At 45.1% G+C, this 27,879-nt stretch overlaps 1 protein-coding gene across 1 annotated transcript in view; it reads right to left on the bottom strand.

Annotated features, from left to right (window-relative positions):
* Positions 1–120: 120 nt before the first annotated feature.
* LOC109904529 (eIF-2-alpha kinase GCN2-like) overlaps positions 121–27,879 on the bottom strand; it is a 31,305-nt gene continuing 3,546 nt past the window's right edge. The window contains 32 exon segments of the mRNA XM_031789202.1: positions 121–587; positions 3,302–3,417; positions 4,115–4,159; positions 5,078–5,146; positions 5,278–5,381; positions 5,788–5,846; positions 5,941–6,053; positions 6,428–6,514; positions 8,533–8,661; positions 9,821–9,928; positions 10,019–10,153; positions 10,271–10,360; positions 12,898–12,963; positions 13,106–13,222; positions 13,733–13,901; positions 14,381–14,430; positions 14,611–14,732; positions 15,854–15,929; positions 16,335–16,571; positions 16,771–16,938; positions 17,316–17,425; positions 17,532–17,598; positions 18,795–18,899; positions 19,460–19,582; positions 19,675–19,743; positions 19,868–19,883; positions 23,948–24,288; positions 24,290–24,355; positions 24,495–24,649; positions 26,355–26,470; positions 26,991–27,529; positions 27,623–27,780. Of these exon segments, the coding sequence (XP_031645062.1) occupies positions 530–587; positions 3,302–3,417; positions 4,115–4,159; positions 5,078–5,146; positions 5,278–5,381; positions 5,788–5,846; positions 5,941–6,053; positions 6,428–6,514; positions 8,533–8,661; positions 9,821–9,928; positions 10,019–10,153; positions 10,271–10,360; positions 12,898–12,963; positions 13,106–13,222; positions 13,733–13,901; positions 14,381–14,430; positions 14,611–14,732; positions 15,854–15,929; positions 16,335–16,571; positions 16,771–16,938; positions 17,316–17,425; positions 17,532–17,598; positions 18,795–18,899; positions 19,460–19,582; positions 19,675–19,743; positions 19,868–19,883; positions 23,948–24,288; positions 24,290–24,355; positions 24,495–24,649; positions 26,355–26,470; positions 26,991–27,529; positions 27,623–27,780 (3,983 nt within the window). The 3' untranslated portion in view covers positions 121–529.

Raw genomic sequence — 27,879 nt, 5'->3', positions numbered from 1 at the left:
GAATATCCACAGTCCATAGCTATTCATCAAGTTCCTCAGCTATGGTTGGAGCTGCTTTGTTAAAGACTACATTCTTTGTTCCCACAGAATGCTGCAATCTCACAAAAGAGAACCACAAACTGAGGGAAAATATGAGATTTAATGCCATTATTCATCATGTCACTTTAAAAATATGGAATTGGCCATTTATTTGGAAATATAGCAACACTTTATCTGCAATCAAAAAAACATTCCTCTTCAGAATGTACATTAACCGTTACACATTAAGGTAGGTACAGTAAGAAGATTAGAAACCATTTTTTTGCCTTCTAGATGTAGGGAGGAGCACAAAATGCAGTGAGGTTCAGAGCTGATTGTAACTGGATCACAATTTAAAACTAAAAGTTCACTTTTGCCTTTAGGTTCACAGTCTCAAAAGGAAAGTCATCTTTCTAAACAGATACAGTTTCTCTATATAGAAAAGTGCCACAGGAAGCCTGTTGTGCTGGGAGCAGCTTGGAGCTTGTCCTGAGCAGTAACATCTTTGGTTTCACAGAAGAATCTTGTAGTAATCGTCCTTGTAGCTGTACAAAACCACCACAGCAGCCCTGCAAAGACAACACACTCATGAAGTCCCAATACCAAAGCCCATTTCTCAATAACGCAATGTTTGTCCAAACAACTGCAAGTGGCCATTAGCAAGCTATGTTGAAGTACACAGAGCATACAAACTATTATAAACACCTGCTCTTTCCATGGCAGAATGACCAGGTGAAAGCTATGATCCCTTATTGATGATGTCACCTGTTAAATCCCCTTCAAATCAGTCTCGATGAAGGGGAGGTGACAGGTTAAAGAAGGATTTTTAAGCCTTGAGACCTGGATTGTGTATGTTTACCATTCAGAAGGTGAATGGGCAAGACAAAAGATGTAAGTGACTTTGAACGGGGTATGATAGTAGGTGCCACATGCACCGGTTTGTGTCAAGAACTGCAACACTGCTGGGTTTCTCACACTCAGCAGTGTGTATCTAGAATGGACCACCATCCAAAGGACATCCAGCCAACTTGACAACTGTGGGAAGTATTGTGTTCAACATGGGCCAGCATCCCTGTGGAACGCTTTTGACACCATGTAGAGTCCATGCCCCGACGAATAGATGCTGTTCTGAGTTAGGTGTTCTTAATGTTTTGTACTCTCTGTGTATACGTTTCCATATGTAAAGGGAATGCATAACAATTGCTATGGACATCAACGACAAACAACATAACCTATAACTGCTTTCTTGTGAAAGCCTACCACACCAGGTAAAGTTGGTTTGGTAAGTTTTAACTGGCCGGCTCATTGTGGAAAAACAGCCTAATTGGACTATTCTTATTTCATTGTCACCATCATTAGTGGCCCTTTCTTTCACAGGGTATTTCAGATGATCTGGCAGGCAGCGAGTTACGAGTCTGTTTTCAAGTAAATGAAAGAGTGGCTGTAGCTGCTGTTCAATGACTGCGGGGCCATATGGGCAGAGTAGTATATAGGCACGTTGCAGCCAGGCGACTGTTTACTACTGTGGCCTTTAGACCACTTTCAGTGCCTTCAGAAAGTATTCCTACCCGTTGACGTATTCCACATTTTGTTGTGTTACAGCCTGAATTCAAAATTGATTACATTTTTTCCCTCCCACTCACCCGTCTAAACACAATACCCAAACAATGACAAAGTGAAAACATGTTTTAGACATTTTTGCAAACACCCGAGTGAATGCTTTGTAGAAGCACCGTTGGCAGCGATTACAGCTGTACGTCTTTCTGGGTAAGTCTCTAAGAGCTTTCCCCACCTGGATTGTGCAACATTTCAATTATTGTCCTGCTGAAAGGTGAATTCATCTTCCACTGTCTGGTGGAAAGCAGACTGAACAAGGTTTTCCTCTAGGATTTTGTCTGTGCCAATCTCCATTCCATTTCTTTTTTATCCTGAAAAACTGCTCAGTCCTTAACGATTACAAACACAAATAACACGATGCAGCTACCACTATGCTTGAAAATATGGGCTGTGGTACTCAGTAATGTGTTGTATTGGACTTGCACCAAACATAACACTTTGTATTCAGGACAAAAAGTTAATTGCGGGGTACAGAGATGAGGTGGTCATTCAAAAATCATGTTAAACACTATTATTGCACACAGAGTGAGTCCGTGGCAACTTGTGACTTGTTAAGCAAATTTGTACTCCTGAACTTATTTAGGATTGCTATAACAAAGAGGTTGAATATTTATTGACTGAAGACATTTCAGCTTTTCATTTTTTAGTAAAAATTTTGAAAAACATAAGTCCACTTTGACATTATGGGGTATTGTGTTTAGGCCAGTGACAAAAGAAAATCTCAATTGTATCCATTTTAAATTCAGGTTGTAACACAACAATATGTGGAATAAGTCAAGGGGTGTGAATACCTTCTCAAGGCATTGAATCTGGCCCTCTCAGTCACCTAGTTCAAGCGAAAACAAACACATAAAACCCACTGTGAATATCTCCATTGTTAGCAAATTACGGTAATTTATCAGTAAACACTTTCCCCTCATCGGTGAATGAGACACACAGGAGATTAAAACCAACTGCTCTGGATGGTTGATGAAGAGCCCTGAAAGAGCCAGAGAAATGGGCTCTTGCTTTCTTCTGTGTCATCTCCATTCATGAAAGAGAACATCCATCAAATCCAACATAGGCTCCTTGTTCTGAGCATCTAAATAAAACTAGGCAGGGAAAACCAAAAATGGAGAGGCTTTAGCCCAGTCTTTGAGCAGGGCTATAGGTAGCGAGGTTGATATTAGCCCAGTCCCATGTACAGACAGCCTGCAGTGGAGCTTTAACGGTGCCTGTGACCTGGCCCAGGGCTATGGGTGTCACTCACAATGGAGAAACTCAGACAGCAGTCAGACAGACAGGACAAATCCTTACCCCAAATGGAAATCTGATCATCTGAGGAGTTGGTGGTGTTTTATAGACTGTAATTATCTCTGATCTGCTCTGTTTGAAGAGTTGACTGACATCCACACACCTGGAGTGTGGGCTGGGGACCCGGAGTGTGGGCTGGGGACCTGGAGTGTGGGCTGGGGTTTTCTGGTGTTTGCTGGTCATAAAAGGAAGTCTGGTTTTTAAAGGGCTTTTAATGCTCTCGACCGTTTTCCTCAGATTTCATGTCAAGGCCTGAGTCAGAACCTGGGAGGGCACAGGGGGTCATGGGGTCTACTGCCCTGCTCTCACACTCTCGCTGGCCTGGGTTTGCCTGCCCTGGAACACACAGGGCCTGAAAAAAACAGCTACGTACCTTTTTAGGATTTTGAAGCAGTGGATCTCCTCACAGATGGACCTGAGATAGCGCTGCTTGGGGAGACGTGACAGCAGATGTTTAACGCTGATGTTGAACTGCTCATCTCCATCAAACTGGAGAGAAGAGTGGCAGAAAGAGAGAGCGAGAGAGAAACCAGCAATCAGACATTCAACATAGTGGCTGCGATCAAACAAGCAGGGCTGTTTATGTAGGCTGTAGTTACTGTGTCGGAGACTGTGTGTACATTCACTCCCCCATCTGCAGTTAAATGGTGGGAAGTATAAAAGATAGATATGCGAGTCCCAGGCCCTCACTGCTCTGCGGGGTAATTAGTCTGTGTGATGCATGATTTCCTGTGAGTCTGGGCACACACACTGTGTATTGTAATTTGTTTTATACAGTGAAAGTGTTTTCTCTGACACTCACAAATCCACATGTGTGATGTGAGAGGGGAACTGTATAGGACCACCATTCATTTGGCGCAAGTGTTTGCTTAGTTATGCAACACTGCTTGTGTTCAGAACATGTTTCTTAACACCATATAATTGACATTCTAATTTTTTGTATTTATGAAAGCCAGGGGTTCCTGGGTTTGGAATGTTAGTTTACACTTTGTCCCAGCTGGTAACTTGTGGTGTTTGTGCGAGGGGGACAGGGCAGGTGACCTAAAGGTTCCTAGCAGGACTGCTGGCGGAGGACAGAGTGAAGGTGACAATGAAGGAAACAGGACTTCCTTCCTCCTCTATCCTACCAAGATATCCTTTATTGACTGTTTCAGATAGGTCATGATAAGCAGAGCTGGGTACAGACCTCCAATGACAGGAAGTTGATGAGAGTTGCCTTCGGGAGGTCCACCTGGGACGGAACAGAGGGAGGTGCGTTAAGACTCCAAAGACAATGGATGTTATCGCACCATGTACTCCCAGACCACACTGTACATAGCATGTTGTCTGTTTTCTAAAGGAAGTAAATGTAACCACAGCAACCAAATAAACTATAAATATCAAGACGCATTGCACAGTGGCAACAAAAAACAGAAGGTTCAGTTCCTTCAGCTAAAGGTGATGAAGTTCATTTGCACACTGTGCTGTATCGATTTAGTCTGTGAGCAGAACATTGCCTCATTCCTGGTGCTCTCACCACCACTAAGGGCACTACTGTAAAGGTCCCTCGCAGGAAATCATAGAACCATCAGCTTATGTTCCATCTATGCCTTTATATTATATTTTGAGAAAATTGCATTTCTCTTTAGTTAGGGGTATTACCTATGACAGGCAGGTAGGATTACTGATGACGTGATCTGGAGGCAGACTTCTAGCTCTGAGTAAATACATACCGGCATCAAGGCGATTATGTCTGTAATGTTTCAAATTCAATACCTCACGCTCCAGCATCTAGCCTATAACTCTGATGGGAACCAGACACAAACATATGGAATGACAAATGTATTTGGAGTATGTCGTATCAGTAAATACTACGCTGTATAATTTACTCGGTGAATACCTCCTTTCAAATTTACTCCAAAACCACAAATAAACTAAATATGGTAGCAATTTAGCTCCAAATGACTTGCCCTCTCCTTTTGTTTTCTGTTTATTGTTCTGCGACAACTGGAATCACTTTGTAGCTATCTACCTCCAGGGGAACTCTAAATCCCACTGCACGCCGATGTTTGCTATTATAGCTATCAGCTAACTTCTGTCCTGATTTCACTATTATACACATGGATTCAACAGATAAGGTGTAAAGCGGGGGAAACAGAAAATGACTTACAGCCAGAACTTCGATGTCATTGCTCTTGTTCTGTAAATTGCTAGCAAGATAATGCAATCTGGTTTGAATCTGAAAAGAAGAGGGTGAAAAAAACACAAAAAAACATGGTCGTGGTCGCCTGCGTGACTGGGCTGAGCTCAATCTGTTAAAAAGTGGACTTCGGGACAGGTATGAGTGACCGGCGTGATTGATTGACAGACCTGAGTCTCGTAGCGCCGTCTGGCGCTGGAGGACACCTTCTCTGGTGAGATAAGTAACACATTGATGTTACTGGAGGCGCTGCTCCCATGCTGCTCTGACGATCCTGTCAAGTCACAGCACGTACACACACACACGCACACACACAAACTAATGAGACCATGGGAATATGCCTGAGCTGAGCTCCTCTCTGACTTAGCTGTCAGCCTTCTCACACCATCACCCAGACACCAGTAGACTGAGAAGCCATAATTGTTACCCAGACTCATACGGCCATTGTACTGCATTAAGGTTCACATATACTGTGCATGTGAGCTAGAGGTGGTGTGAAATGTAACACCGTCATTAAATCACCTTGCAGCTCACATAGTCACCATCACCCTTTAATTATCCATTCAACACAGCTCTAACACCATGCAGACGCTCATATGAAATCCAACCCAGAACCAAGTCAATGGTAATGGAGGGTCATCCCTGTATACAGGGTGGAGAAGAAGGCTGTTCAACCGTACCTGAGGCATTGACGAGTGACCCCTTGGTGTTCTGAAGAGAGACCGTCTCAGAGGTTTCCCTGTTGGAGGAGAGACAGCTGTATGAGTCTCTTTCCCCAACAACACTGAAAGTCTCTTAGAGTTTGTGCGTGGGTTAATAAACCGCATTGTCACCGGATATTTCTCTCTTCAAAGAATTTGGTCCGACATTTCTGAACAATGTGATCCACAAGGTCAGACTCTGGAATCCTCTTCTCTGACTGCTTTTCCTTCTCAAAGGACTTGACCTGGGGACACACGGGGGACAGGGAGGGGAAAATCAGACCTGCTTCCAACACAAAACGTTCACTCTAAATTCTCATTTTTCATATCAAACTAATGTATACGTCAAACCATTTGGAATTCATATCAAGACCATTTACATGCACTAAGCTAACAGCACAGGTGCAGTCCAATTATTGTACAGGTAGGAGAAGTCGCCAACAAAGGCAAATTACATTTCAGACTACGTAGTCAGATGCTGGCCCAGAGAATGATTCAAAGTGCTGCATTCCAGCCAGGACTTAGAATCATATACAGTTATAGGAAAGAACCGTTACTATGTAAAAGAGCTTTGAGCATCTGGAAAAGCGCTATATAAATCCATTTTCATTATGATTACCTTGATGTAGTTCCCGTCCTTGTCTGAGACAAGGGCCATGCAGGTGATGCCAGCCTGTCTACAGTGCTCCAGCATAGTCTCCTGGGACTGAACACAATGACACAGTCAGACACAGAGAGGAACCAGAAACACTAACACCAAAGCCATATTGAGAGTTAGGCCAACTTTTAGAAATGTGAATATTGTACTAATTCTAGAATTACAGTTGCATAGCATTGTTTAAATATTCCCTATGTAATGTTAAATGCTATGTAAATATTCCCTATGTAATGTTAAATGCTATGTAAATATTCCCTATGTAATGTTAAATGCTATGTAAATATTCCCTATGTAATGTTAAATGCTATGTAAATATTCCCTATGTAATGTTAAATGGGGAGCATACATGGCTGCCATAGAACGTGTGGCTCAGTTGGTAGAGAAAGTCCTTGCAACGCCAGGGTTGTGTGTTCAACTCCCATGGGGGACTAATACGGGCGGGAAAAAAATACACAAAATGTATGCTCTGCTAAAATGTCAAATACATCATAATGCTCATTTGGGGTAAGGATTTGTCCCGTCTGCCTGTCTGCTGAGCCAATTGTGCACCGCCCTACAGGACTCCCAATCACGGCCGGTTGTGATACAGCCTGGAACCCGAACCAGTGTCTGTAGTGATGCCTTTAGCACAGAGATGCAGTGCCTCAGACCACTGCGCCACTCGAGGATAAGCCCGCCCTCAGCCCCATGTTTCTCATGTACGATGACAGTGGGATTATGGGAAAAGTAGTTTGATGTGATGTGTTTAGTAAAAGGGATGGCTGAGATACCACTGGGCCATGGCAGTGTACGGTCTGGATAATTAAATGTGTGCTGGTGAAATGCTTCACTTGTGCCTCAAATTCCTCCGGAGCGGCGGAGTTTTGCTTGGAACGGAGAGCTGCTCTGCCCAGTGCCCAAACCTGGGCCTGTCCAGGTAGTGCAGTCACCTGTGGCTGTGTGTGAGCAACAGAGAGGATTTATCCTAATCAAATACAGCCAGACATGTTTCCTCCGGCAGGCAGAGCTGGGTCAGACCAGAACAGTAGACGACTGAGGAACAATCTCTGTGCTGTATATCACCTCTGCTCTGCTCTCCAGCAGTCTCACTCCCCCACCAGCTTCCTCACAGCGGCTCTATCACTGAGACAGACAGAGAGGGCCAACCAGCTTTCTGCCATATGCCTCCCAGGTGACCGCATGTGGAAAGGGTTGACCATATTTGTCTAGTAAAAGCTAGAAAGGCATTTATTTCACTGTACTTGTGCACGTGACAAAACGTGAAACAAGACGCAACAAAAATAAAGTGGAACCATCTCCAGACAATAAATGAGCTGGAGATTTGACCAGTAAAAGCAGTGCATGTGAAAAGGGTTAACATTAGACCATGAGGAAGGCGTCCTTTACCACTCTGATGTGTTGGACCGACATGCTGTCTCTCTCCTGCAGAGCTGTGTGAGCTCAGACAAAGCTAAGTTTTAAATTGCGGCTGGGAGGTCAGGGGGATGGAGTTGAGCAATCAGTGATGTTATAGAGTTTGCGAAGGGACAACAAGAGAGCAAATGAAAAGTAGAGAGGGAGGATACTAGAGGGTAAGAGGGAGTGAGAAAGGGTGAGCAGAGGGAGACACACACAGACACCTCCTGGCCTGAGATCAGGCCGTCACGTAAACATGAAGAATGAGAGAGGCATGGCCCAGCACAGTGACACGACATCAGTCACATTCACCAGGGTGATAACTACACAGCAACACTTCTCAGGTTAGAGTTGGTCAACAGACTTCACCTACAAACTGAAAATAAAAACTGCTTATTGAAGTCTTTACAGTAACAGAGATGATGAAAGTCGGCCAAGGAAACAACTGGGCATCGTGTTCCTGAAACGTGATACTCTAACAGACTTATATGAAAGGAAACTCAAAAAGGATCCCGTTTCCTTGAGTGTTTACAGTTCCACATACGGTCAAGGTAAATAACTTCACAGGCAGTTTGGTCCGCCTGTCTATGTGGGGTAGAATAGAATGGTGTCGCCCCCTGTTGGTTAGGTATTGTCACAGCAGAAGGTGCTACGGGCTGCTCATCACTGACCTGTGACACGTCATAGACAATGTCAGTAGAAACCCCTGCTGTCCACAGCTTCTGGACCACGTTGATGGCTCGGCCCATGGAGATGTGGCCTACTGGTACCACCAGCACGTCACATGAACTGATAGAGGGCTAAGAGACGCAGAGAGTTAGGTTAAAACCTGCTCACACACACAGAGAGTTAGGTTAACCTCTTGAAGCTAGGGGGCACTATTTTTATGTTTGGAAAAATAACAATCCCAAAGTAAACGGCCTATTTCTCAGGACCAGATGCTAGAATATGCATATAATTGACAGATTAGGATAGAAAACACTCTAACGTTTCCAAAACTGTCAAAATATTGTCTGTGAGTATAACAGAACTGATATTGCAGGCGAAACCCCGAGGAAAATCAAACCAGGAAGTGGCTTGTATTTTGAAAACTCCATGTTCCATAGCCTGCCTTTGCTCCATTTAAAAGGATATCAATTATCGCTTTCTCAAGGTGCCAAAAGTCTTTAAACATAGTTTCAGGCTTTTATTTTGAAAAATGAGCGAGAAAGATAACATAAGAGTCATTGTATGGCCAGGTTCCAGCAGCGTTTTGCTTGGCACAACAGAGTTTGGGCAGCCATTGCCTTTCCCTCTACGACTGAAAAAGACAGTTGCGGTTGATATATTATCGATTATATACATTATAAAAACAACCTGATGATTGATTATAAAAACGTTTGACATATTTCTGTGGACATTACGGATACTATTTGGAATTTGTCTGCGTTGTCGTGAACGCTCTTTCATGTGGATTTCTGAACATAACGCGCCAAACAAACTGAGGTATTTTGGATATAAAAATAATCTTTATGGAACAAAAGGAACATTTATTGTGTAACTGGGAGTCTCGTGAATGAAAACATCTTGAGATCAAAGGTAAACAATTAATTTGATTGCTTTTCTGAATTTCCCGCTAAAGGGATGGGTAGCGTCAAGAAGTTAAAACCTGCTCACACACACACACACAGAGAGAGTTAGGTTAAAACCTGCTCACACACACACAGAGTTAGGTTAAAACCGGCTCACACACAGACAGAGTTCCACACACATTCTGAGTTAATTACAGAGGGGTTAGATCCATCAACTGTCATTGTACAGTATAGAAAAATGTGAGCCTTTCCCAAAACAGCAACATTTTAGAGGCTGGATAATAATGGACATGAACTTTAATGGAGGCTCAAAGTAATAAGCCATCATCAAATATGACCTTCTGTATCTTTGGGTCATTAACACTGATGAATAGTTAATAGTACTCACCGGCTCTTCCATGCTGGCCAGGGCAGCACAGACTTTGTCCAGAGCCAAACTGGCCCCTACTGCCGAAGGGACAGGAGCAGAGGACGCTGGGCCACGGAACTCAAGGATCTACAGGAAGAGAACCCTGATAAGGACTAAACTCTGATAGTTCAACACCTCCAAGGACCTGAGCAGGAGGGTGGTAGATGGGGACATTACCAGGTGGTCGTATCTCCCTCCTGCAGCCATGATGTCTGGCGCTGCGCGTCTGCGTTTCTTGATGAAGGCCACAAACTGGAAGATGACCCCACAATGGTGTTGCACCTTATAAACCAGACCCAGATTTACCACCACCTACAAGACACACAAATATGAGAATCAATCAATCTAGAAATCCACAGGAAAACACACGCAATGCCATTTTCTTTATACACCAGACTCTGAGTAAGCGTTAGGAAGTGGGAGATCTACCTGTAGCTTGACTCCCAGGCTCCTGAGCAGGCCAGTGAGTTCCTCCAGGTCTTTAAGGCCCTGCTTTGCCAGCTGGGTGACTGCAGTCTTCTGTTTGGTCAGAGAGGTGATGAGGGCACTTGTGAAGGTGGTAAATGACATTTTAATGGCATCGGACCGAGGCTCTGCATCTGTCCTCGTGCTCCTAGACCTTAGTGCTGCTTTTGATACCATCGATCACCACATTCTTTTGGAGAGATTGGAAACCCAAATTGGTCTACACGGACATGTTCTGGCCTGGTTTAGATCTTATTTGTCGGAAAGATATCAGTTTGTCTCTGTGAATGGTTTGTCCTCTGACAAATCAACTGTAAATTTCGGTGTTCCTCAAGGTTCCGTTTTAGGACCACTATTGTTTTCACTATATATTTTACCTCTTGGGGATGTTATTCGAAAACATAATGTAAACTTCCACTGCTATGCGGATGACACACAGCTGTACATTTCAATGAAACATGGTGAAGCCCCAAAATTGCCCTCGCTAGAAGCATGTGTTTCAGACATAAGGAAGTGGATGGCTGCAAACTTTCTACTATTAAACTCGGACAAAACAGAGATGTTTGTTCTAGGTCCCAAGAAACAAAGAGATCTTCTGTTGAATCTGACAATTAATCTTAATGGTTGTACAGTCGTCTCAAATAAAACTGTGAAGGACCTCGGCGTTACTCTGGACCCTGATCTCTCTTTTGAAGAACATATCAAGACCATTTCGAGGACAGCTTTTTTCCATCTACGTAACATTGCAAAAATCAGAAACTTTCTGTCCAAAAATGATGCAGAAAAATTAATCCATGCTTTTGTCACTTCTAGGTTAGACCCGGATAAATCACTAAATAAACTTCAGTTAGTGCTAAATACGGCTGCTAGAATCCTGACTAGAACCAAAAAAAATTGATCATATTACTCCAGTGCTAGCCTCTCTACACTGGCTTCCTGTCAAAGCAAGGGCTGATTTCAAGGTTTTACTGCTAACCTACAAAGCATTACATGGGCTTGCTCCTACCTATCTCTCTGATTTGGTCCTGCCGTACATACCTACACGTACGCTACGATCACAAGACGCAGGCCTCCTAATTGTCCCTAGAATTTCTAAGCAAACAGCTGGAGGCAGGGCTTTCTCCTATAGAGCTCCATTTTTATGGAACGGTCTGCCTACCCATGTCAGAGACGCAAACTCGGTCTCAACCTTTAAGTCTTTACTGAAGACTCATCTCTTCAGTGGGTCATATGATTGAGTGTAGTCTGGCCCAGGAGTGGGAAGGTGAACGGAAAGGCTCTGGAGCAACGAACCGCCCTTGCTGTCTCTGCCTTGCCGGTTCCCCTCTTTCCACTGGGATTCTCTGCCTCTAACCCTATTACAGGGGCTGAGTCACTGGCTTGCTGGGGCTCTCTCATGCCGTCCCTGGAGGGGGTGCGTCACCTGAGTGGGTTGATTCACTGTTGTGGTCATCCTGTCTGGGTTGGCGCCCCCCCCCCCCCTTGGGTTGTGCCGTGGCGGAGATCTTTGTGGGCTATACTCAGCCTTGTCTCAGGATGGTAAGTTGGTGGTTGAAGATATCCCTCTAGTGGTGTGGGGGCTGTGCTTTGGCAAAGTGGGTGGGGTTATATCCTTCCTGTTTGGCCCTGTCCGGGGGTGTCCTCGGATGGGGCCACAGTGTCTCCTGACCCCTCCTGTCTCAGCCTCCAGTATTTATGCTGCAGTAGTTTATGTGTCGGGGGGCTGGGGTCAGTTTGTTATATCTGGAGTACTTCTCCTGTCCTATTCGGTGTCCTGTGTGAATCTAAGTGTGCGTTCTCTAATTCTCTCCTTCTCTCTTTCTTTCTCTCTCTCGGAGGACCTGAGCCCTAGGACCATGCCCCAGGACTACCTGACATGATGACTCCTTGCTGTCCCCAGTCCACCTGGCCATGCTGCTGTTCCAGTTTCAACTGACCTGAGCCCTAGGACCATGCCCCAGGACTACCTGACATGATGACTCCTTGCTGTCCCCAGTCCACCTGGCCATGCTGCTGCTCCAGTTTCAACTTCCACCTGACTGTGCTGCTGCTCCAGTTTCAACTGTTCTGCCTTATTATTATTCGACCATGCTGGTCATTTATGAACATTTGAACATCTTGGCCATGTTCTGTTATAATCTCCACCCGGCACAACCAGAAGAGGACTGGCCACCCCACATAGCCTGGTTCCTCTCTAGGTTTCTTCCTAGGTTTTGGCCTTTCTAGGGAGTTTTTCCTAGCCACCGTGCTTCTACACCTGCATTGCTTGCTGTTTGTGGTTTTAGGCTGGGTTTCTGTACAGCACTTTGAGATATCAGCTGATGTATGAAGGGCTATATAAATAAATTTGATTTGATTTGATTTGAGGGGGACCAGGTCCTGCAGGTCTCCTTTCTGCTCTATGTATTTATACAGAGTCTGCAACTGACAGGGAGAGACAGAAAACATCAGACACAGAAAAGACATTCTGTGGTTGAGAGCAAGGCAATGTTCAAGAAAGGCGGACCCTGAGCAGAGAAAAGTCGAGACACTGATGAATTCACCAGACCAGTCGTAAGCACCAGAGGCCAGAGACAACACGAGGTACTTACACTCTTGTTGGACAGGGACAGGTTACAGAACTTGGCCTCCACCTCTCTCCTGGTCAGCTTTTCACTCTATGAACAGAGACAGGATACCATTTTAGAGTTACAGTTGTAGAACAAAGATGTAACAGACAAAACTTATATACACCACACAATGTGTGCACGCATGGTGTGTGTTTAACTTGCACATGAGCTCCGTGTGCGTAGTACTAACCATGGCGTCACAGAGGATGCTGGATACGTGGCTCAGTTTGTCCTCGGGGATGCCGCTGTGTAGCAGGACGGCCTTCAGCAGGCTGGTGTGGTTCAGGTAGATGTGGTAGTTCCTTTCCTAACACAACATCCAACAACACACCATTACACCACCCAGCAGCTTCTCTCCTGGTAGAGAGGTTGGTAGTTCCTCTCCTAACAGCATCATCAAAACACAATTGAAACTGTGCACAATTACAGTCCAACCTCATCCCTAAAGTACTACTGTAGGACTGCTCAGCTGCCCTCTCATCCAGAGTGACATACATTCTTAAAAGCTTTCACACACACACAGCGGTAGACCCTTTTAGAGGGGTCCTGGAGGCATTCTGGTCTTTTAGCAGAGCAAAGCAGGCCTGGGTTGGAATGGGTTTGTGCTGGGTGAACTGGGCCTCCTGCACTGTCTAGAACCCAGGGAGTGAACAGGTCTGTGACCAGAGCTAGACAGAGACTGGGCAGTAGTGTCTGAGCCTGAGGCGAGACAGGGAGTGTACTGTAAAGGACAATATGGTCTGTGATTTTAGCTAGACTGACAGGGGTAGTAACATGGTACGAGGAATTACTAGACGGAGTGGTAACAGTGTGGTACCTGCAGGACACTGAACTCCTGGATAATCTCTGAGATGGTGAAAATGGTCTCAGCGTCAGGCAGCAGGCTATTAGTAACGGGGACAATGACGTCAAAGGAACACTCCAGCAGCTCCCTGGGGTGGGCCCTGTCCAGCTTTCTGGGCCGGAACACACGCTCAATGCACCACCTGCACACTCACACCATTACAATGGACATAAACACACTCGATGCTGTACCTACACACACTCACACCATTACAATGGACATAAACACGCTCAATGCTGTACCTACACACCCCCACACACACACCATTACATTACAATGGACATAAACACCCTCATGCTGTACCTACACACACTCACACCATTACAATGGACATAAACACGCTCAATGCTGTACCTACACACCCACACACCATTACATTACAATGGACATAAACACGCTCGATGCCGTACCTACATACCCACACACACCATTACATTACAATGGACATAAACACGCTCGATGCTGTACCTACACACACACACCATTACATTACAATTGACATAAACAAACGCTCGATGCTCCACCTGCACACACACAGGATAATATTGAGGTTTATCAAAGACTGAACATGCATATGAAATGGATAGATTCAAGTATTCAGTGATTGACTATGAGATTTACCTCTTGAAATGGGTAATATTATTTCTGGCCACAAATCTTGCGAATGCAATCTGGAATGGATACAAAGGAGAATAAGTAAACAGTGCATGCAAGACGACAATAAATCACTGTGGAAACACAGTTAGTCCCAGGGTTGTCCCGGGGTTGTTCTGGCCCTAGTCCACTGAGTGCTGGGATCACTGAGGGCTAGTTAACGGAGCGTGTAGTACTTCCTGCTTCCTGATGCTCACCCGGAGGTCGTAGGGCAGGGTGACCAGCATGCCACTGTGGTCCATCAAGCAAGAAGGCTCACTGCCTTCATGCAGCTTCCTGTTCCTGGGGAGGAGCAGGGGGGTCTGGAGACGCACAGCCCCTGGAAAGACAGCCACAGAGACACTAATGTAAATGTATGATAATAAGTTCAGCATACACTGAACAAATTATAAATGCAAAATGCAACAATTTCAAAGATTTTACTGAGTTACAGTTTGTAAGGAAATCAGTCAGTTGAAATATATCCATTAAGCCCTAATCTATGGATTTCACATGACTGGGAATACAGATATGTATCTGTTGGTCACAGATACTTTAAAAAGGTAGGGCGTGGATCAGAAAACCAGTCAGTATCTGGTGTGACCACCATTTGCCTCATGCAGCATGACATCTCCTTTGCATAGACTTGATCAGGCTGTTGATTGTGGTCTGTGGAATGCTGTCCTGCTCTTTAATGGCTGTGTGAAGTTTCTGCATATTGACAGGAGCATCCCAAACATACTTAATAGGTGACATGTCAGGTGAGTATGCAGGCCATGGAAGAACTAGGACATTTTCAGCTTCCAGGAATTGTGTCCAGATCCTTGCGACTCGGGGCTGTGCATTATCATGCTGAAACATGATTGATGGCGGCGGATGAATGGTATGGCAATGGGCCTCAGGATCTCGTCACGGCGTCGCTGTGCATTCAAATTGCCCTTGATAAAATGCAATTGTGTTCGTTGCCCGTAGCTTATGCCTTCCCATAACATAACCCCACCACCATGGGGCACTCTGTTCACAACACTGGAATCAGCAAACCTCTCGCCCACACAACGCCATCATGCAGTCTGCCAGTACAGTTGAAACTGGGGTTCATCGTGTGCAAAGCTGTCATCAAGGCAAAGGGTGGCTACTTTGAAGAATCTAAAATATATATATATATATATATATATTTGTTTAACACTTTTTTGGTTACTACATAATTCCATATGTGTTATTTCATAGTTTTGATGTCTTCACTATTATTCTACAATGTCGAAAATAGTAAAAATAAAGAAAAACCCTTGAATGAGTAGGTGTTCTAAATCTTTTGACTGGCATTGTAAATGAACAGATGATCAAGTCAAGGCCCCAGTGAGGTCTTCATAGCAGCAACTTTAAAGTGGAATGGGTCAAGTCATTTGCCCAAGAGAGTAAACAACTTCAGCTCTTAAAATAAGAGTCTGAATCTGGACTCACCATGTTTCTTGAAGATCCTGGTGATGGTTTCATACACATACGGTTGCAATCTGGCACTGTTGAAATGAAAGTTGCCCTGCAGCACAACAAAACGCAGTCTGTTAGGAATCAAAAGGCATCGATGAAAGCTCAAACAGTCCCGCCATTATGTGAACCAGATGACAGGAGATCTGTATGATCACAGAAGCAGCATCATTACTGTGTCTACAGGGACACCTACAGGAGGAGATGGGTAGCTCTTCCTACTTTGGACTATTGGACCACTCTATTCTGCGTTCAACAATTTCTTCAATACCGGTCTGTCACAAACAATGGTTTGAGATGCTATGACGTGGTAGAGAGGACAGTGATGCCCAAGTGTTCATGTCTGGTTGGCTTTGGGTTGTGTTTGTGTGGTAGTCCGCTAGGCCAGGTTTGAGGGTCTGCTCCACTGCGTCAGTGGGTAGGCCTGGTACCTTGCCCGGAGCAGTAGGCCTGGTACCTTGTGGAGGTCGATATCGTAGGTGTAGTCCATGACGGGGGAGGTGATCTGGGAGAACAGCTGGTTGACCATGGTGCGGTAGGCCTTGCCATTGACGTTAGCCATGGTGTGCTGCAGGACCTCGTGGAGCTCCGACTCCTCCATCTGGGGCGGGGGCAGCAGATCACTCTTTAGGAGCTCCTGGGCCGTGGGACGCAGGGCCGGGTCATGGTTCAGCAGCCAGCCAATAACCTTCATCTGAGATAAGACACAGGGCTAGGGATCAGTCTATCAAAGTCAAACTGCCTATACTGTGTAATGTCACTCAGTTTGGTTTCATTAACAACTTCCCATTGTGGGACTATAAAGTGAACTACTACTTCTACATAGCTCCCTGAAGTTGTGTGAAACTAAGAGTATAACCTGTGTAACATGAATTGAATACGTCCTTCCTCACCTGCGTTCCACTCTTATACTCAGGGAAATCTTCGGGGAAGTTGATGTCTTCCTGCAGAGTGGAATGACAGAGTAATGGGACAGTGATGAAGGAGTGAGACCCTTCCCGTGGCCCCCCTGCCCCAGTCTGTGTTCTCTGTGCTGGACAGACTGACCATGCGCAGCTGGCTCAGGACTGAGATTCGTTCGGAACTGGTGGTCATGGGTCGGTAGGACATCTCAAACAGGATAATACCCAAGCTAAACAGATCCACTTTCTAAGGAGAAACACAGATCACAGGATGAGCCCTCTTCCCTTTACATCTGGTATATACAATCAATCCTGAATTATATATTTCCTAGTGAGGATGCAGTAACACTGTTGGAAAACCTTGAACTACCTCTAAACAGATAGAGGACACTAGTCTATGCTCCACCCAGGAGTCAAGGCCCTTAATTCATTACAAGATATTATAATTCCTAGACTACTTTTGAGATTACATTTTTGGATGAATGATTGTTCTGAGACAGTTTCTTAAAATCTTTATTTTATTCTTCTGAATTGACGTTGGTGTGTGTTCCATTCATATTTCTTGCCTGGTTGTAAGTGGCGTTGGTATTTCCTTGCACCTCTGGGCTGACATATAGGGCAGTACCAACCATACCAGTCATATTCCCTGTCCAGAAATAAAATATACATAATCAATTTTGCCAATATACAGTCACAGACCCTGAGACACTTTATAAGCTAGTTAGATAAGGATGGATTTTGCTTCTCAGTACCTGTTTGGTCCGGTTTGAGAATCAGAACAGAGCCACTCTCCTCAATATCCAGTATACTTGCTGCGGCCTGTAGGGAAGAGACGATTTCTACAAAGTCAGTTCTTTGTTCATTCTTGAGTTATTTGGGAAACACAGAACAAAAATAAATACTCTTAACTTTTTTAAAGCGTCAACATTCCACTTTTGCCAGAAGATTCCGACCCTACAGTTTTGCTTGTTTACACTGAGCTGCACTGGGGTCGGAAACACCATCGTGGTTAGATTAAGACTTATGACTGATGACTTGAAATTGCCTTGATTGTTGACCAATGACCAGTCATCAGCATTGGCACAAAGGCAGGCTTGCATATCCAGAGATTATGGACCAGAAAGCACTTGTTTATGTAGGCCTATATTATTTAATTGATCATTTCCTATTTCATATAGGCCTAGTTTGGGTGGCTACTGGCTGGCTATATGTCTAAAGATAACATATTTTGGTGAATTAATTATGGTATTTGTGAGGAAGAAAAGGGCTTACCCAGTTCAGTTGTCAATGAGCATTGGAAATGATAACTACGGAAAAGTTAATTTCTGTATCTTGCATTTTGAAAATGCATCAGCGTTTATGGCTATAATGAGAAGTTACATTTGTGCAGCTGTTGTGCGTGCATGGTCGCGAACTTTGAACACTGCTTTTTGGGGGTTGCGAGAGAAAAATTGTTTGTTAACTACTGAGCTAGCAAACAGATTGCTGATTTGCTGTACAGCTATAGGATTGGGCGCAGTGTAATCATCAAATTGTAGGAGAGAGGATTGCCATGAATATACAGCTCAAAAATGTTTGGGTGATCAAGAATACTAACTGTTTACTTTACAAGCTCACCAGAAATGGAGCATCAAGCAACAATTACTAGCATAGGCCTTAGTGGTCTTCTGGTATGTCAAAATTGCTTGAAAATAATAAATGACTTATGAAGCTTGCCTTTGGAATTTGTTATTAACATTATTACATAATCTAAATGTGTTATAGACAATGAAAAGGGCTGTCTGGTAGCCTCAATAAACAGACAAAGATTTGTAATTGAGCAAGTCATTGCATGTATAGATTATTTTTTAGCTGACTTAAAAACTACTCGACTTTAAAAACTTGAGACTCGAGCCATTCTACTTGGGACTCGACTTGAGAACACGGCTTTAGAGACCTCAACATGAACTTCAAGGTATCAGTTAATGAATCTCCATCACCAGGAGACAGCGGAACCCGAGCACATTAAGGCATACCACACTAGCAGGATGGTCTGTGGCCAGGCCAAAGTCTCCAATTTTCACATGGTCCTGAGCATCCAAGAAAATGTTGACAGGCTTGAGGTCTCGATGAATCATCCCCTGTTGGAAGGATGGAGGTGATCAATTAGTGCTAATTGGAACCATTGCTGAAAGCATGTCACATGCATGCCATCATTGTTGTTCTAAGCCGTAATTTGACAGCTTGGAAGGAAGGAACATGCATACCAAAACATTTGAGTGTGTGAGAAAAAGAGAAGAGGGTCCTTTAAAACAATTTTGCATCAAACACATTTCAAAAAACACTATGAATAAATTCTAAATTCCCATAGATACAATTTTGCAAAGGTGGAGAATGAGTCATCATCAATTCCTACAGGACAAATGATATCCCACTTCAATTCCCACTATGAACCTAGAAAAACCTTTGACATGGGGATCTGAAGAATTAGCAGATACTTGGAGTGGAACAGTAGAATCACAAGCAGTGACTGTCCTGGACTCCCTCCTTCCTAACCGAATGTGACAGGACAGTCCCACCTCTCTCCTCAAAGTCTCGGCTCTTAAACATTACATCTCTGTTCCACACCCTAAAGCAGACATTGAACCCTGCAGTACACTCTGAGGACACTAGGAGGGTTAGGGAGGGTTCACAGACACACCTGTTGGTGGATGTAGGCCAGGCCATCCAGGATCTCCCTGAAGAACCTCCACAGGCGACTGTTGTCCTGATGGAGGCTCTGGTCAATGGTGTCTCGTAAAGTGCTTTTTTCACAGTATTGCATCTGGAGGGAGGAGAGAACACTGGTTAGATATTAGACATAGAACAGTGTCCTCTAGTGGGGTATTAGTTGAGTGCTAGTGAATGGAGCTTTACCTGGATGTAAAGATAAAGAGAGTCTGTGCTCTCTATCGTGTCACCGCCCATTCTATTGCTTGGCTCTTCCTGAGGGATGGTGGTTACATTGATTTAGTTGATGAAAGTAACACACAACTTGGTGATAATATATGTGACTGAATTCAAGGTGAGTTTTTGTCAACTTTTCAAGATTGGCTTTTTTTGTTTTTACACAAGTACACTCAGAGCTCCAAAATGGTATATCATGTAGTCGAGGGGAAACATGGGAAAGTTATGCTTCTTTGAAATCTGAGTAACTTGTTGTCCCGCTGGAGAAAAGTAGGAGAATAATGCCCTTGAATGATTTTCACGCTTTCTAGAGAGCTCTTCTTTGTTTACGCCCCTATTAAGCATCGTTCACAATCTCTTATGCATTAACCCCACCCATTTCTTTAAGAATTCACATGTTATAGCGCATGTCAGTATGGCATTGTCCTCCAGGAAGTAATATCTCTATCGTCTCCATTCATTATCTTAGCCAATCATGGATCTTGCCTTTCTCCATACATAGTGCTTTTTCTATGGCTATACTTCAAATGCCTACGATTCTGAATCAGGTCACATAAACACTAACCTGGGATATGCTGCCATCTCCATTGTCAAAAATTATGTCAAATAAAATAAAATAAAATTGTATTTGTCACATACACATGGTTAGCAGATGTTAATGCGAGTGTAGCGAAATGCTTGTGCTTCTAGTTCCGACAATGCAGTAATAACGAACAAGTAATCTAACTAACAATTCCAAAAAACTACTGTCTTGTACACAGTGTAAGGGGATAAAGAATATGTACATAAGGATATATGAATGAGTGATGGTACAGAGCAGCATAGGCAAGATACAGTAGATGATATCGAGTACAGTATATACATATGAGATGAGTATGTAAACCAAGTGGCATAGTTAAAGTGGCTAGTGATACATGTATTACATAAGGATGCAGTCGATGATATAGAGTACAGTATCTACGTATGCATATGAGATGAATAATGTAGGGTAAGTAACATTATATAAGGTAGCATTGTTTAAAGTGGCTAGTGATATATTTACATCATTTCCCATCAATTCCCATTATTAAAGTGGCTGGAGTAGAGTCAGTGTCATTGACAGTGTGTTGGCAGTAGCCACTCAATGTTAGTGGTGGCTGTTTAACAGTCTGATGGCCTTGAGATAGAAGCTGTTTTTCAGTCTCTCGGTCCCAGCTTTGATGCACCTGTACTGACCTCGCCTTCTGGATGACAGCGGGGTGAACAGGCAGTGGCTCGGGTGGTTGATGTCCTTGATGATCTTTATGGCCTTCCTGTAGCATCGGGTGGTGTAGGTGTCCTGGAGGGCAGGTAGTTTGCCCCCGGTGATGCGTTGTGCAGACCTCACTACCCTCTGGAGAGCCTTACGGTTGAGGGCGGTGCAGTTGCCATACCAGGCGGTGATACAGCTCGCCAGGATGCTCTCGATTGTGCATCTGTAGAAGTTTGTGAGTGCTTTTGGTGACAAGCCGAATTTCTTCAGCCTCCTGAGGTTGAAGAGGCGCTGCTGCGCCTTCCTCACGATGCTGTCTGTGTGAGTGGACCAATTCAGTTTGTCTGTGATGTGTATGCCGAGGAACTTAAAACTTGCTACCCTCTCCACTACTGTTCCATCGATGTGGATGGGGGGGTGTTCCCTCTGCTGTTTCCTGAAGTCCACAATCATCTCCTTAGTTTTGTTGACGTTGAGTGTGAGGTTATTTTCCTGACACCACACTCCGTGGGCCCTCACCTCCTCCCTGTAGGCCGTCTCGTCGTTGTTGGTAATCAAGCCTACCACTGTTGTGTCGTCCGCAAACTTGATGATTGAGTTGGAGGCGTGCGTGGCCACGCAGTCGTGGGTGAACAGGGAGTACAGGAGAGGGCTCAGAACGCACCCTTGTGGGGCCCCAGTGTTGAGGATCAGCGGGGAGGAGATGTTGTTGCCTACCCTCACCACCTGGGGGCGGCCCGTCAGGAAGTCCAGTACCCAGTTGCACAGGGCGGGGTCGAGACCCAGGGTCTCGAGCTTGATGACGAGCTTGGAGGGTACTATGGTGTTGAATGCCGAGCTGTAGTCGATGAACAGCATTCTCACATAGGTATTCCTCTTGTCCAGATGGGTTAGGGCAGTGTGCAGTGTGATTGAGATTGCATTGTCTGTGGACCTATTTGGGCGGTAAGCAAATTGGAGTGGGTCTAGGGTGTCAGGTAGGGTGGAGGTGATATGGTCCTTGACTAGTCTCTCAAAGCACTTCATGATGACGGATGTGAGTGCTACGGGGCGGTAGTCGTTTAGCTCAGTTACCTTAGCTTTCTTGGGAACAGGAACAATGGTGGCCCTCTTGAAGCATGTGGGAACAGCAGACTGGTATAGGGATTGATTGAATATGTCCGTAAACACACCGGCCAGCTGGTCTGCGCATGCTCTGAGGGCGCGGCTGGGGATGCCGTCTGGGCCTGCAGCCTTGCGAGGGTTAACACGTTTAAATGTCTTACTCACCTCGGCTGCAGTGAAGGAGAGACCGCATGTTTTCGTTGCAGGCCGTGTCAGTGGCACTGTATTGTCCTCAAAGCGGGCAAAAAAGTTATTTAGTCTGCCTGGGAGCAAGACATCCTGGTCCGTGACTGGGCTGGGTTTCTTCCTGTAGTCCGTGATTGACTGTAGACCCTGCCACATGCCTCTTGTGTCTGAGCCGTTGAATTGAGATTCTACTTTGTCTCTGTACTGGCGCTTAGCTTGTTTGATAGCCTTGCGGAGGGAATAGCTGCACTGTTTGTATTCAGTCATGTTACCAGACACCTTGCCCTGATTAAAAGCAGTGGTTCGCGCCTTCAGTTTCACACGAATGCTGCCATCAATCCACGGTTTCTGGTTAGGGAATGTTTTAATCGTTGCTATGGGAACGACATCTTCAACGCACGTTCTAATGAACTCGCACACCAAATCAGCGTATTCGTCAATGTTGTTGTCTGACGCAATACGAAACATCTCCCAGTCCACGTGATGGAAGCAGTCTTGGAGTGTGGAGTCAGCTTGGTCAGACCAGCGTTGGACAGACCTCAGCGTGGGAGCTTCTTGTTTTAGTTTCTGTCTGTAGGCAGGGATCAACAAAATGGAGTCGTGGTCAGCTTTTCCGAAAGGGGGGCGGGGCAGGGCCTTATATGCGTCACGGAAATTAGAGTAACAATGATCCAGGGTCTTTCCACCCCTGGTTGCGCAATCGATATGCTGATAAAATTTAGGGAGTCTTGTTTTCAGATTAGCCTTGTTAAAATCCCCAGCTACAATGAATGCAGCCTCCGGATAAATCGTTTCCAGTTTGCAGAGAGTTAAATAAAGTTTGTTCAGAGCCATCGATGTGTCTGCTTGGGGGGGGGATATATACGGCTGTGATTATAATCGAAGAGAATTCTCTTGGTAGATAATGCGGTCTACATTTGATTGTGAGGAATTCTAAATCAGGTGAACAGAAGGATTTGAGTTCCTGTATGTTTCTTTCATCACACCATGTCACGTTAGTCATAAGGCATATGCCCCCGCCCTTCTTCTTACCAGAAAGATGTTTGTTTCTGTCGGCGCGATGCGTGGAGAAACCCGCTGGCTGCACCGCTTCGGATAGCGTCTCTCCAGTTAGCCATGTTTCCGTGAAGCAGAGAACGTTACAGTCTCTGATGTCCCTCTGGAATGCTACCCTTGCTCGGATTTCATCAACCTTGTTGTCAAGAGACTGGACATTGGCAAGAAGAATGCTAGGGAGTGGTGCACGGTGTGCCCGTCTCCGGAGTCTGACCAGAAGACCGCTTCGTTTCCCTCTTTTTCTGAGTCGTTTTTTTGGGTCGCTGCATGTAATCCACTCCGTTGCACTGGTTGTAAGGCAGAACACAGGATCCACATCGCGAAAAACATATTCTTGGTCGTACTGATGGTGAGTTGACGCTGATCTTATATTCAGTAGTTCTTCTCGGCTGTATGTAATGAAACCTAAGATGACCTGGGGTACTAGTGTAAGAAATAACACGTAAAAAAACAAAAAACTGCATAGTTTCCTAGGAACGCGAAGCGAGGCGGCCATCTCTGTCGGCGCCGGAAGACAGTGACTCTCTGAGTCACTGTTTGAAGGGCTAGACGCAAACAAACCAAAACAAATACTAAAAGTAAATCATTTTAGTTCCATATATCAAGTTCACAGAGCATATACGACATGAAACGAACCTCCGATAGGTGCTACTATACCGTCAAGACTATTTTGTACAGCACACTCCAATAGTTCTAATGCCTAATGCGCTAGATGACCTCTCGATGGAGGTGCTCCACTCCACAGAGCTCGCCGGGGCAGGGGGTGAGGCGTTACCCTCCACGTTGTCAAGCATGCCGATTCCCAGCTCGTTGGGGCCCAGAGAAGGGGCTCGGACCTGAGGCAGTTTCTCCGCTGTGCGCCGGGGCTCTGTGCTGTCTGAGCTCAGTATCCCCGTGGAGGGGATCTCATGCCTCTCGATCCAGGCGTTGTAGTAGCGGACGATGTTCTCATGGTTGAGGCGTGACAGCAGCGTCACCTCACCTTTGATCCTACGGACCTGCTCACTGCTTACTGGCCGGGTTCACCTGGATACGCTTCACAGCATAGTAACATCCATCCAGCTTGTTCTGGACCTGCACATAACGAGAGGATGGAAAGAGACAAAAAGATGGGTCAGGAGACAAACATTATGTGAACAATAACCATGGACTTAATGAAAGGGAAAGGCTAGGAATGCTACTGTCAGCTATGCTATATTAAAACACGGGTTACCTTGATAACGGCACCAAAAGCTCCTTTCCCCAGCAACTGTAACTCCTCAAACTCGTTGAAGTAGCGTGAGAACTGCCTCTGTAGCCCAGTGCTGAACGGAGCATTGAGGATGTGACTGTGAGGGATGACCGACGACGCAAAGTCATCACCAATGTCTGGGAGGACAGAATACAGCCGTTACGATTCTACATACAGTGGGGCAAAAAAGTATTTAGTCAGCCACCAATTGTGCAAGTTCTCCCACTTAAAAAGATTAGAGGCCTGTAAATTTTCATCATAGGTACACTTCAACTATGACAGACAAAATTAGGAAAAAAGATCCAGAAAATCTCATTGTAGAATTTTGAATGAATTTATTTGCAAATTATGGTGGAAAATAAGTATTTGGTCAATAACAAAAGTTTTATCTCAATACTTTGTTATATACCCTTTGTTGGCAATGACAGAGGTCAAATGTTTTCTGTAAGTCTTCACAAGGTTTTCACACACTGTTGCTGGTATTTTGGCCCATTCCTCCATGCAGATCTCCTCTAGAGCAGTGATGTTTTGGGGCTGTTGCTGGGCAACACGGACTTTCAACTCCCTCCAAAGATTTTATATGGGGTTGGGATCTGGAGACTGGCTAGGCCACTCCAGGACCTTGAAATGCTTCTTACGAAGCCACTCATTCGTTGCCCAGGCGGTGTGTTTGGGATCATTGTCATGCTGAAAGACCCAGCCACGTTTCATCTTCAATGCCCTTGCTGATGGAAGGTTTTCACTCAAAATCTCACGATACATGGCCCCATTCATTCTTTCCTTTACACGGACCAGTCGTCCTGGTCCCTTTGCAGAAAAACAGCCCCAAAGCATGATGTTTCCACCCCCATGCTTCACAGTAGGTATGGTGTTCTTTGGATGCAACTCACCATTCTTTGTCCTCCAAACATGACGAGTTGAGTTTTTACCAAAAAGTTATATTTTGGTTTCATCTGATCATATGACACTCTCCCAATCTTCTTCTGGATCATCCAAATGCTCTCTAGCAAACTTCAGACGGGCCTAGACATGTACTGGCTTAAGCAGGGGGACACGTCTGGCACTGCAGGATTTGAGTCCCTTGCGGCGTAGTGTGTTACTGATGGTAGGCTTTGTTACTTTGGTCCCAGCTCTCTGCAGGTCATTCACTAGGTCCCCCCGTGTGGTTCTGGGATCATTTTGACCCCACGGGGTGAGATCTTGCGTGGAGCCCCAGATCGAGGGAGATTATCAGTAGTCTTGTATGTCTTCCATTTCCTAATAATTGCTCCCACAGTTGATTTCTTCAAACCAAGCTGCTTATCTATTGCAGATTCAGTCTTCCCAGCCTGGTGCAGGTCTATAATTTTGTTTCTGGTGTCCTTTGACAGCTCTTTGGTCTTGGCCATAGTGGAGTTTGGAGTGTGACTGTTTGAGGTTGTGGACAGGTGTCTTTTATACTGATAACAAGTTCAAACAGGTGCCATTAATACAGGTAATGAGTGGAGGACAGAAGAGCCTCTTAAAGAAGAAGTTACAGGTCTGTGAGAGCCAGAAATCTTGCTTGTAGGTGACCAAATACTTATTTTCCACCATAATTTGCAAATAAATTCATTAAAAATCAATGTGATTTTCTGGATTTTTTTTCTAATTTTGTCTGTCATAGTTGAAGTGTACCTATGATGAAAATTACAGGCCTCTCATCTTTTTAAGTGGGATAACTTGCACAATTGGTGGCTGACTAAATACATTTTTGCCCCACTGTAGTGAATCAAGCCTCTTAAAAAAAGGCAACCATTTTTTCACATTATAGTCTTGGAGACTGAAAATATCTAGTGGCCCTGATCTGAACACAGTTGTCACCTTCTGGACTAGCGTCCTGGAACTTTGGATGGGTCTTCGGAGGTGGAGGGTTGAGGAAGGGGTGGTCCAACAGCTGCTGGGTGTGCCAGCGGTCAGCATCATTCAGACACACACACCTACCACACAGAACAGAGAATGGTGCATTTAGCATGGAAACTTCCAAAAGAACAGAGCTGACATTCCTGGAGTGGCCCATCAACATCTAATCCTCTGGTCCACATTGTGTTACTCTGTATCCACACAGCAGTACATTAAGATTGGCACCCAAATACAGAGGACGAGCTCTGACAGCCAAGCCCTGATTAACACAGTCCACGGTGGAATGACAATACGTCAAAAAGGTACAGGAAGGTTAAATACATCTAAATGAACCTGTGTGTTCACTGTGTATCGTTTTCATCAACTGAATAGAAAAGTGGAGAAGTTCCCTAAATCATCTAGCTAACCATTCAAAAACCATGTGCTAATGAGTCAAAATCTGTTTAAAAAAAAAAACACACGAAAAATGAACGTTTTAATTGCCACCATAAAAATGTGAGGTCCAGGCATGGAAGTGGATGAGGCTAGCTGTCTGGCCGACACCGAGACTAGCTGTCTGGCCAAACTGAATGGATGGTTCTTGTCAGGCAGGCATACCTGTTGAGGAAGTCCTGGAAGTCAGCGGGCAAGCTGGTGGGCACAGACACCGGGAACTCCCTGACCTCCTCACCCTGGCTAAGTGCCAGCAGCATCAGCCCCAGGCTCCACACGTCCCCTTTCTTCCCAGCCTTGGTGGGCAGCGTGTCCTCACAGAAGCGCACCCGGGCCTGCTGAAAGATGTCCTCCTTGCAGAGGTCGCCCAGTCTCTTGGAGAGGCTGTAGTCTGTGAGTCGCACGTTGCCCAGGTGGTCCAGAAGCACATTGGAGGCGCCCAGCTGTTTGTGGACAACAGAGTTGGAGTGGAGGTAGTCGAGGGCAGCCAGGAGCTGGGTGGTAAACAGGCGGAGGCGCTCCAGGGGGATGGCGGTCTGGCTAGCCAGGCTCTGGCTCAGACTGCTGCTGACCCCCACATGCTCTACCAGCAGGTTCACCACCAGGCAGTCATCCCTCTCACTGGAGCTCAGGGCCTGGTAGTGCACCAGGTTAGGGTGTTTCAGCTTCAGCAGGGAGTTCAGCTCACTCGCAGCACCGTGGATCTATAAAGAAATAGGCAGATGGTACTGCTTAGTGTGTAGGCCTATCTATTAGTACTACATCTGATGGCAGGATCTAAGCTAGGAATTACTCACCTGCTTTTTACAATTGTCAATCTTCCCCTTTTCCTCACTGGTGAAGAACTTGCCAATCTTCTTGTTCCAGCGTAGGATCCACTCGTATACTATGGCAAACTCTCCGTTGGTCGCGTGGAAAGCATTATAAACATTATGGCCAAGCCTCACACTCTCCCCTGCCAGAGAGACAGACACATAGCATATTGAGGCACACAACTCAACACTGACAGTACAGTAAACTACAACGCAGACCATAATGAGATTTACAGGGAATT

Source organism: Oncorhynchus kisutch, linkage group LG14, assembly GCF_002021735.2.
Source record: "Oncorhynchus kisutch isolate 150728-3 linkage group LG14, Okis_V2, whole genome shotgun sequence".
Taxonomy (NCBI): domain Eukaryota; kingdom Metazoa; phylum Chordata; class Actinopteri; order Salmoniformes; family Salmonidae; genus Oncorhynchus; species Oncorhynchus kisutch.
The sequence above is the reverse complement of the archived record's forward strand: the minus strand, read 5'-3'. Positions and strand labels throughout refer to the sequence as shown.